The 12,485-nt window shown below is 17.6% G+C and overlaps 2 protein-coding genes across 2 annotated transcripts; both read right to left on the bottom strand.

The window, feature by feature from the left end:
* Positions 1 to 235: 235 nt before the first annotated feature.
* SPATR (secreted protein with altered thrombospondin repeat domain, putative) lies at positions 236 to 1,306 on the bottom strand (the record flags this gene model as incomplete). Its single annotated transcript, XM_028670393.1, has 2 exons — positions 236 to 767; positions 1,098 to 1,306. 2 exons carry the CDS (start codon positions 1,304 to 1,306, stop codon positions 236 to 238), a joined length of 741 nt encoding a protein of 246 aa, XP_028527150.1.
* A 1,362-nt stretch (positions 1,307 to 2,668) lies between these two features.
* Positions 2,669 to 12,443, bottom strand: PGAL8A_00403200 (conserved Plasmodium protein, unknown function; the record flags this gene model as incomplete). The annotated part of the gene is made up of 2 exons (XM_028670392.1): positions 2,669 to 6,885; positions 6,998 to 12,443. The coding sequence occupies 2 exons, from the start codon at positions 12,441 to 12,443 to the stop codon at positions 2,669 to 2,671; spliced, it is 9,663 nt and encodes a 3,220-aa protein (XP_028527149.1).
* Positions 12,444 to 12,485: the final 42 nt, after the last annotated feature.

Raw genomic sequence — 12,485 nt, 5'->3', positions numbered from 1 at the left:
AAATTTTTAAAAAAAAAAAAAAAAAAAAAAAAAAAAAAGCATACTAAAAATATTGTATGGTATATTTTATTTAAAGTTATACACACACATTTCTAAATAAACCTTTTTTAAAGAAATCATAACTATTATAATTAAAATATGTTTATTAACTAATATGGAATTAAGTATTATAAATATTATATTAAAAGGAATCATAAAGATATAATATCTTTTTTTTTTTTTTTACTTTTTTATTTTATTCACAAGATTTAATTTCTTCCACTATATTTCTTGGTATTATTTTATTATTCCATAAACAGAAATTATTATTATTTTGATTGGATCTTAAAACTTTTCTATTTCTTTTTTGTTTTTTATCTATACAAGTATCCCATTCTGACCATGGAGAATATTTACAATTAACATTATCATTTTCTACTTTTCTACATAAATAAAAACTGTTAACAGTACACTTCCTTGGTACATATAGAGGATTCTCTTTTTCTTTTTGTTGCATTTCTTCTTTTGTAATATAACCAGAAGCACCTATAATTTCAAAATCTGGATGTTCTTTATCAGATCCTTCTTTGCATATAACAGCTAATTCATAATCAATTACAACAGACATATTTTTAAATCCTTTATCTTTTGAATTATCACATAATCTTTGCATCCATAAAGGTGTTGCTCTCTTTCTTTCCATTTCATTTTTTATTTGATTAAGTTTTACTTGTATATCTGTAACATCTTCTTCATTACACATTATATATCCTCTTGGACACCAACAACTGAAAATTTAATTAAAATAAAGAACTTAATCATTTATAAATAAAAAAAAAAAAAAAAAAAAAAAAAAACATTATAATGGTGCATTCAAAATATATACAATACATTACAAGTTGGTGTTAATAAAAAGTAAATAAATTGAAAATATTAAAATTGTAACTAGTGTGTTAAAAAATATACAAATTTATAAAAATAAAATATAAAAAAAATTAAAAAATTCAATAAGAAAAAGAAATCAACGTAAATTTTAAGAAATAAAATTAAAAAAATATAAGTTTATAGCTAAAACTTTATACAAAAAAAAAAAAAAAAAAAATAAAAAAGTGAATTACTTTTGTAAATCTCCTTCTTTTGCTGAAAATATTACACATGTATTTCCATTAATTTCAGGATCTAAGTTAAGCCACTTATTTTTTTTTTTTTCGTTTTCATCACTAATATCAAGTGAATTTTTTCTTGAAGATTTCCTATTCAATTCCAAAGTAATATTTTGAGCAAAATAAAAAAAAATTGAAAAGAATAAAAAACAACTTATTTTCATTACATCAAATATTAAAAAAAAAAAAAAAAAAATTCATGCTTCTATTTCCTTTTTTAATTAAATATTAACGAAACATTCATAAAAATGTTATGTTGTAAATTTTTGAGATAAAAGTAGATAAAAGCATTTCGAATAAAGCATTAATAATAAAAAAAACCCACAAGAGAAAAATATAATTATTTTAAGAAAAAAAAAAAAAAAAAAAAAAAGAGAGACTATTCTCTAATACTATAGGTGTAATTTATTTTTATGCTTTTTTATCTGTATATTAATGTTCTATTAGAATTGCAAAAGTTTATATAATAATATAATATATGTATTTAATATATTTTTTTTTTCTTTTTTTTTTTTTTTTTTTATGAATTTTTTATTTCTTATTCTTATTACTTCTTGGCTTATTATTTTCATATTTCAACTTGATTTAGGTTCAACATCTTTTTGCATGCAATAATTTTATAAATGTAATGAGCTTTTTCTTTTTTTTTTTTTTTTTTTTTTTTCTGATTAATTCTTACAACTGTTGCAAAAAAAAAGCTTTAATTAAAAATGAAAATAAAAAAAAGAGAGAGTAACTTTAATGAAAAATGAAAATAAAAAAAAGATGGTAACTTTAATGAAAAATGAAAATAAAAAAAAAGAGAGAGTAACTTTAATGAAGATTCAATTTATTCTCATCTTTATCTTTTAAAAATAAAATAATATTAATGCATATAGAGACAAGCATCAAAAAAAAGTGTTCTTAACTTTTGTTACACCAAGTTTAATTCAAATCTTATTTATAATATAAAAAAGTAAAATAATAATTAAAAGGAGAAAAAAGTGTTTTTATTTTTTGTTTATTTTTAAATATTAAAAAAAAAGAAAAAAGAATAAAAAAAAAAAAAATAATTAAATATAACAAAGTTTAAAATTTGTATATATGACAAAAATTAATGTGTTTTGTGTGTAAAATTTTTATATTACGCATATTTAAAAAAGAAATAATTTTTAAAAAAAAAATAAGATATATTCTATTGAATATTTTCACATTTCTTATAAATTTAATGAAATAATTTTTAAATATATATACATATATATATATATATTATTAACTATAATTTTTATTAACAACATATTTTTTTATTGTAACATTTGAATAAATATTTAAGTGCCAAATAAATATATGGTATGATATTATATAACAATAACAATATGAAAATGTTAATAATAATATTTAATAAAAAAAAAAAAAAAAAAAAAAAAAAAAAAGCTTTTTTAAAATATAATATTTAAAAGAGGATAAGTGTATTAGGTAATATATACATATATATATATATACATATGTTTTACTATTTTTCTATTTTTAAATTATTAACTTTTTAATTAGCAATTAAAACTATTTTCATTTATAGTAATTTTACAAAAAATTTCTTCAAGATATCTTTTAAATTTTTTTAAAAAATCATGAATATCTTGAAATTCTATAATATTATTTAGAAATGGAATTTTTGTTAATACTTCATTAAAAGTAATATATATATCATCAAAAAATTTTTTTAAAATATCAACAGATGACTTTTTGATTTTTTCGTTATCATAAATTGATGAATCTAGCATAATAGAGCTAATATCATAATTTCTTGAAGCAGCATCAGATGTATATTCAAAATAAAATTCTGCTCTTGATAAGAGTTCTTTTAATAAAGTAATTAATGAATAATTACTAATATACTCAGATCTTCCATTCTTATCTTTTAAAAAACGTCCAATATAATTTTTTTCATTATAACTCTTTTCTTCATTATAAAAGAAAAAGGAGCAATTATTTTTATCACCATTAATCCACATTGTAAATAAGTAATAAATAATTATAGCTATTTCATGTTCTTCTAAATGTGAGGATTTTTGATGTTTTAAATTATTATGAATCTTAACGTAAACATTTATTAATGATTTATATTCAACTTTGTGATTTAATAATAGATTAGATATCCAAACTATATAAAAACAATAATTTTTATAACTTAAAACTATTAACTCACGATTATTTGTTATATTTTCATTATTTTCATTTTCATTAAAGCAGTAATTTATGTTATATAAATAATACAAAGATTTTCTATCATTTCTATCTATGGCTATGTTATCATTCTTTATTTTTTTTTTTAATTCTTCCTCTTTTTTTCTCAACTCTTTTTCATCATTTTCTTTGTCATCTTCGTATTCTGTTTCGTTTTCCTTTTCTTTTTCTTCTTCTTCTTCTTCTTCTCTTTCCTCATAATTATCAATATAGTCGTGATAAGAATACACACTTCGCAATTTCTGATTAACAACTTTAGTTATCAATGAAAATGGTGATAATTTCGAAAAAATTATTTTATCTTGATTTGTTTTATATTCATATGATTCATTAATTAAAATTACATTCATTTGTGAGTCAAGATATATTAATGGGATACAATTTAAAAGATAAATTAACTTCATTTTCTCATTTTTTTTTGTCTTTAATACTCCTATCTTGTTTTTTAAAAGAGATCTTACTTTCTTTATTTCAAATAAATTGTTCATAAATTTATGCATTTTTATAACAACTAATAAATATAAACAATTCTTAAATTTTATATCATATAATTTCAGTATATCTCCAATATAATTAATTATAAAATTTATATTTTCAAAAGATATGGTTAAGGAAAATGAAAAATCTAATAGCCTTTCAAAACAAAAAGAATATTTAGAAAAATAAAAAGAACTACATTTTATATCATTTTTTAGCATATGATTAACTGTTGAAAAACAGTTAGAATTTAATTTATCTATTTTATCTTTTTTTTTATCACATAATATTATTAATTTTAATAAATTAAAAGATGGAAGAAAATTTTTAAATAAAAATTTGCTTCTAGAAAATATTTTATTTTTTAAATCTTCCTTTGTATGTATATTTTTCTGAATTATAATTAGAAACTCTTTAAATGTATCTATTATATCTATTATTCTTTTTATATTTATTTTATTATTAACGTTATTTATTTGATGATTATAATCAGTTATTACGTCACCTATATGTTCGTATTTACTTTTAGAAAGATAATCATACATATTTGAAAAGGATTTTCTTATTACCTCAATTTCTTCACTATTTATATTTTCAAAATGTTCAAGAACTTTTTTAATTTCTTCCTTTGATCCTGTCATAAGAATATCAAAATAATCCTTTAAGATATCCCATTGACAAAATTTATAAACATAAAAAACAAATAAATTTATTATTTCATGAAATAATAATTTATGATAGTTTAAAGATGTTTTACATTTCTTAATTTCTTTTAAATTTAAATAGTAAGCATTTTGATTGGATAAATATTCTTCCTTCAGTTTAAATAAGCATTTATTTTTATTAAATAAAGTTTTTATAGATTTATGAAATTTTTCATCATATGTATTAGTTTTATCAACTATATAATAATTTTTTAAAACTTCTTTATCTAATGCACAATTTATATTAAGTAATTCATGAATAGTTTTTTTTTTTAAACTTTCATTTAATTCATTTAAATTTCCTTTTTTTTTATGCACAAAATAATTATTAGTTTCATCATTATAGGAATCTATATATTCATTTAATAATTTATTTTTTTGATAGTTTTTATTTTTAAAATTACACACCTTTTGAATTATAAAAATCTTTGTTTTCATACAATTATCAATATATTCCATTCTCTTTTTTAAACTTGGAAAAGAAATTATTTTAAAAAGATACTTATATATGTTATAAAAAATATTTTTAGTTTCATTGTTATATAAAGGGTTTGATAGTAGATAACTATTCCCTATATAGTTGTTTTCATAAATATAATTATTGTTTGTTAATTCATTTATAAAAGATTTTTTATTTATACTCTTAAAATCTAAAAAATATTCACTGATGTGATTATTTATAGATGAAAAAATATCACAACTTGATTCATTATTATTATTATTATTATTATCAATAATAATATTTTCATTTTGTTCTTCTTTTTTCTTTTTAATTCCTCCTGATTTCTTTTCTTCATCTTTTTCTTTTTCTTCTTCTTCTTCTTCTTCTTCTTTTACATTTTCATTTTCTTTCAATTTTTTTACTTCATTTTTATAAATAGTACTTAATAAATTATCTTCTATAGAAATGTTCCATTGACAAAAAGCCTTTCTAGCAAAAAATATTACAATGTCTTGATATTTTAGTTCTCTAAAATAATAAACAAATGCATCTCTTATATTTAATTCATTAAGTTTAATGAAATAATATAAATACTGAGATATATTTAATTCAAAAATAGAACAAGGAAATTCATTTTTACATTTATACAAAACTAAATTAAAAATAAAGAAATGAAAATTTATATCACTAGAATATTCTAATAATGTAATAAGAAACTTTTTAATTTTTTTTTTTTTTTTTTCATTATTTTTATATAAATATTTCATATAATTCACATGGACAATTTTCTCTACTGGTAAGAAACAACTACTATATAAAACGAAGTAATCATAATCATATTCTACATCTATATTGTTTATAAGAATTTTACTTGAATAATATTCTTTTAAGTTAAAAAAATTATCATATATTGATTTTAAATTTTTTTTTTCAATAAAATGTTCACTGTTTTTATCTTTAAAATTTAATGATTTATAAAAGGAGTCTATATATAAACTAATTAAAGTACTCGCACACTTATAGTAATCAGCTTTATATAATAAAATAATTAATTTGAATATATTAATACTTATTAAGGCATCTTTTAGATTTTCATTTATAAAATGTTCTGCTCTTCTTTCAGATGCTAAAAATTCATCATATTTGTCATTTTTATAATATTCATAATTCTCTTTAATTTTCATTTTTTTTTTTAAAAAAATTTCTTCTTCAATCTTCTTTGTTAAAAATAAAGCAAGAAATTCGTTTTTATGAATAATATATCCTTGAAAAAATTCAATCGGTATATACTTTTCTGATTTGATGATACTAAATAAGCACTGTTTTAATATATCTCTATAAGTTTTACTAAAATATGTTTTCATAAAGTTACATTTTGTTAATAAATCAAATAATGTACTTGATAAATATAAAAAATTCTGCTTATTATTAATATCATTCTTTTTAATTATATTTTTATTTTTATAATAATCACTAATAATTATAGAATAAATTAGTAAATATTCTATGCTAAAATTTATAAAATTTAAAATGGAATAAAATTCATTTATCTCATTTACCATTATTAATGTATAATCATAGTATATATTTATAATTGAAATATCAGTCATTTCTTTAATTTTATTTGCATAATCATTTTTCTTTTTTAATAGGTTTGTTAAAACAATACTTACACATAAACTAAGACATTTTAATTTTTCAATTAAATTTAAACAACAATCTAAAGGTACATTCCCATTTAATATTATCAATTCATTATCTTCATAAAAACTTCTTTTTCTTTTCTTTTTTAATTGTATATCATCATTCATTCTTACTATACAATAATCTTTCATATTGTAAAAAGTTTCTTCACCTTCTTCATTTTTATCTTTTGAGATAACAGATATTCCTAAATCTAGCAAAATAAAAAAAAAATAAATAAATAAAAATATGAAAAAAAATAAAAATATGAAAAAGTTGGAATATGAAAAAGTAAAAAAAATGAAATGAATTTTCTTTTTGTATACCTTTTGAACATTCAGATATTTTCATAAATTTTCTAGATTTTTCAAGGTAATTATTTGAACATTTAAAAATATTATTATTTTGATATTTTTCACATGAAAATAAATGAATAAACATAACTGGTTTCAATAAACGACTTAGTAATAATAACAAACCCCTTGATAATAAATTTAATGAACTGTTGTAAAAATTCACATTTTTTAAAAATATAATATCAAAATTTTTATTAGTTAAATATTCAAATGCAAAATTACCACTTTTATTTTTTTCTGAATCTAGAAATTTTTCTTTTGTACTTTTTTTTTCATAAATATTAAATAAATTACAAGATTCCATATCATTTAGTAATATATTTTCACTAAATTTATCTTGTAAATTATCATTTTTGTTTTTATTGTTATTATTTTTAATTATTTCATTTTCTATATCATCTATACTATCATTAAATAAATGATTTATTCCTTTAATTTTTCTCGTCTTGATTTCTAATTCCATTGCTTTTTGCAACTTTCCCTGTTTAATAATATAATCAGCACTTTTATCAATGAAACCAAATTTAAATGGAGTTGGTTTATATATTTTATTTAGTATATCGTAATCTATTTGATTAGTTGATTCTTTTATTTTCATATATTGATCTTCTTTTCTTTGTAATTTTTGAATGTATATTTTTTCTAATTGCGTTTTTTTATCATTTTCTTTTTGATTGAAATAAAAAGAAGTATTTTCCTTTGATTTTTGCATTAATTTATTTAATTTAGGGGATAAATTACTAGATTCTTCTGGTTTATTTTTAATAAATTTCTGATTATTATTATGAATACTGTTAAAACACATTATTTCAAATTTATAAACATGATTTAGTAATAAACACCATATAATAAACAAAAATTCATCATTAGAAGAAATATGTATTATTTGGTTTATAAAATATTCATATATTAATTCATAATCATTTTTTTCTCTCATCAAATTAAAAGAATTTTGTTTTTTTATTATATGATTTTTTTTTTCATAATTCATTTTAACTGGCATATTTGCTCTTTCATTTTTATTTAAAATATTTTGTTTTATATTTTTATAAAATTCATCCGTATTATTTTTTAAATGTTCTTTTATTTTTAATTCACTTAAAACAATGTTTTTTATATTTCTATTCTCAAAAGTTACATTATAATTTAAATAATTATTTATCATTTTTTCTATTCTCTGAATTTTTGTATTTTTAGTAATATAATAAATATGTTTTTTTGTTATAATTACTAAATCATAATACTGTTGATATTCACTAATGGTATTCTCATCTAAATAAAATGGTGGCATACTTTCTATTTTTCCTTTTTGTTTGTTAATATTCCTTTCACTATCTTTATATATAAAATTTTTATGAACACCTATATCATTATTAATTAAATTCCTTTTATTATATATATTAGATATATTTCTATTATAACCATAAAAATTGATGTTTTCCTCTTTTTTTGTAGTGTTCATATGGTTTAAATTATTTTCATAAGTTAAATTCATCATATTATCCTCATTTTTATTTATCATATTATTTCTGTTATCATATTTAATTTTATCAACGTAAAAATCTTTTATTATATGATCTTTTTGAGATTTCTCAAAAAACTCGTGGAAATAATAATTTTTTTTTTTATAAATTATACCAATTATTTCTTCATTTATGTAATATTCATTTAAATGTTTAAAAACATATTTATTTTTATTATAATTAGAAATATTGGTGTTAACAAATTCATCTGAATTTGTTAATAATTGTACTTTATAAAAAAATTTGTTTTCCTTTTTCTTTTTATTAAGTTGGTTATCTTCATCTTTTCCATCATTTTCATCATAATCATCTTCATCATTTTCATCATCATCATTATCTTCATCATTTTCATAATCATTTTCATCACTTTCGTCATAATCATTTATATTTTCTTCATCCTCCATTTTTTTTTTATTTTTTTTAACTTCATTATTATCTATATTTTCCATATCATTTGTATTTCTTCTCATTATTTTTGCGTTATTATCTTTTATGGAAACAAATTTTTTTGTTTTTTTTATTATATCTATATCCTCTTGACTTAATAAGTTTTTATTTATATTACTTAATTTGTTACTATCTATACTCTTATATTTTTTTATATCTTTTTTTTTAATAATAACATAAAAATTTTTTAAGTAGAGAGTAAAAACAGCTTGAGAATCCTTTCCATCAATTTTTAATCCTTTTTTATGAGGAAAATTTTGAAAATCTCTTAAAACAAATTTATAATTATTATTGTCTAAATTTTTCACAAGTGATAAATAATATATATTGAAATTATTATCTATAAGTTTTAAAAAAATATTATTTCTCTCATGTACACAGTTAATATGTATATCAATAATATTTAATTTATTAAAAGAATTTTTATTTATGATACATGGAGATAAATATTTTCTATTATTATTACTGTAAAAAAAATCATTATTAGTATTGAAACAATCATGATAAACTAAATTATTATCATCAATAAAATGTATATTTTTCAATTCTTTTATTAAATCATTTTTTGTAAATATAATAGTTTCTGATATGTAATTCTTTTTATTATCTATTATACTTGATAATAATTTCACATAAATATCACTATTCTCATATAACACATATAGTATAGATCTATCATGATCAATTAATATTTTTCTTACTTTATTTCTATAAAAAGAGAAATATTTTAATGAATAAGTATTAAATACTTTTTTTAAATGATACTTAATTGGAACCAATTGTAAATCATCACAGTAAATATTTTTGTTATATTCATCTAAAATTTCTCTATCACTTAAAAAATTAGTTTTTTCTTCTTTTTTATACTGATGGATTAAGATATTTTTATTTTTAGTTTCTATATTATTTTCGTTTTTTGATATATCTACTACACTTTTCTTTTGCGAAAATAATGCTTCATTTACGCTACTAACTAATGCATCTAAAGAATTAATAATTATTTTTTTAAAAATATTTAGTGGTTTGAATAATTCTTTTTTTTCGTAAATAAATTCATATATAATTCCATTATCTTGGGCTAAAAATATTCTCTCATTTTTTTCATCTGAACAAATAAATTCAATTTTCTTTTTTATATCTTTAGGTAATTTAAATAATAAAAACAAATATAAATTAAAATAAAATGGATATATGGTTTGATATATTAACTGTTCATTTACTGAAATATTAAAATCTTCTTCACAATTAAAATATAAATGAATGTTAAAAAAATAAAAAGAGTTTTCAGTTATAATCATTAAATAATAATTTTTTATAGAATTATAAAAAGTGTCTAATGGAAAAAATTTATTCAAATATACGATATCTATACACTCAAGAGGTGCATCTATTATTAATGTCATTACCTTACTATTAATATTATTTAAATTATATAAATGCAAATAATTTATGTCATTATATTTTTCATAAAACCATAATATATTAATTTTTTCTATTATTCCTTTTTTTATATAATTTATTTTTGTTCTCGATTTTTGCTTTTTTCTTAGTAATAATAAATCAAATTTTCTAGCATATATATTATAAAAAATATCTTTGTTTTTGTTACAATTTAATAAATAATTTGTTTTATAAATATTATTATAAAATAAAATATTTTTCTGATTATTTTCATGTATAATTTGTTCATCGTTTAATATCATTTTGCATAATCTTAAAAATAAATTAAAGTCACATGTCAAATTTAATTGTTCCTTTTTTAATTTTTCTGTATCATCTTTTTTTTTTATTTCTTCATAATTGTCTATTAAACAATCTAAGGCATTATCAAATATTTCTGCAAATTTTTTTTTTATATCTAATTTTTCATCTTTATTATCTTGCAGATCAGAAGTACATAATAAAGAATTTTCTATAATATTTAATTTTTTTTCTATAGAATTTAAATAATCTCCTGATTTTATTTCAGATAATAAAATTTTATATTTATCATAAATATAATTCATATTTACCGAGTTATCTTTTTCTATTTTATTACCAAAAAAAAAGTTATTATATTTTTTCATTTCTTCATATCCTTTTATACCACTATATTTTCTTTTATTTATATAAGAATCATTAATTACTTCATTTATATGACAATTTTTCTCTTTTTTTTTTTCCTCTTCTTCATTGTCATATATGAAATTATTTTTACTATTATACTTATTATTGTTGCTATTAGTTAAATTTAGTATCCTTTGAATAATTTTTTCATTCTGTTTTATTTCTTCCTTGTTTTTCTCTAAATCTTTCACTTTCTCATAATCCTTATTTAAATTTGTTTTTGTTTCATTAGAGTTCGATAAAATGTTTAATAAAAATTCTTTCTTTTTATTAACACTGCTCATTCGTGTGTTTAAAAATGAATTATCACTATCAATACTTTTGTTCATAATAAAACTATTATACAAATTTTTAATATTGTTAAATATAAATATAGATTTTTTTTTGTTTAAACTATTTTGTTCTTTGCATGTATAATCTGATTTGTTATTACAACTCAATTCTTTTTCATCATTTATAATATTCTTCCTTTCCAAATCATCCTTTCCCTCATTATCAATAGTTTCTAATAATTCTTTATCTTGCATAAATTTACTCTCTTTATCTATATCATCAGGAAATCTTGAAAAAATAGAACAATTCAGATTTTCATTTTCAAAGATTGACATATCACATAGGTCTTCAATACCACTATTATTTACAAAAAAACCTTCGTTTTTTTCATTTAAATTTTCAATAGCAAAAAAATTTTCTTCTTCTGATGATGATTCATTATTTAATTGAATTTCCTTTTTTTTTACACTATTTATACTTTTAACAAAATTTTCACAATTATTATTATACTCACTATTCTTTTTATTTTTAATAAACTTAATTTTATTTATTTCTTTATTTATATCTTCGTTTTCTTTTCCCTTACTATTTTTATTTATATTTATTTTGTCTTTTTCTTTTATATTTCCATTAGTATAATTCTTTTTACAATGTTCAGACTTTTTAAGATGACTTTTTTCTTCAATAAATGCATGTTCTAAATTTTTTATTTTTTTATCTTCTAATGGATTTTTTAAATCTTTTTTAAAAAAAACATTTTCCTTAACATCATTATATGTTTTTCTAATGCATATATTTTCCGAAAAAATTTTATTATTTAAATCCTTCGATTTTTTATTATCATTTGTATCTATTTTTTTTTTTGTTTCTTTCTTATTTAAACTTTTTCCTTCCGAATTTTCATTATCACTATCTATATTTTCTTCATTATCTACATCTAAATTTTTCATTTCTCTTTCTTTTTCTGAAATATATTGTTCATCTTTTTCTGTTGATGTTTTTATTATGTTTATATTTTTTTCTTCATTAATTTTTCTATTTTCTTTTTCATATATATCCTTATTCATATTAAAAGAAAAAAAAAAAAAGTATATTAAATACTAAAAAAA

The sequence above is a fragment of the Plasmodium gallinaceum genome (assembly GCF_900005855.1).
Source record: "Plasmodium gallinaceum strain 8A genome assembly, contig: PGAL8A_v1_108, whole genome shotgun sequence".
NCBI classification, from domain to species: domain Eukaryota; phylum Apicomplexa; class Aconoidasida; order Haemosporida; family Plasmodiidae; genus Plasmodium; species Plasmodium gallinaceum.
Note: the sequence above shows the minus strand (reverse complement) of the source record. Positions and strands in the feature narration are given on the sequence as shown.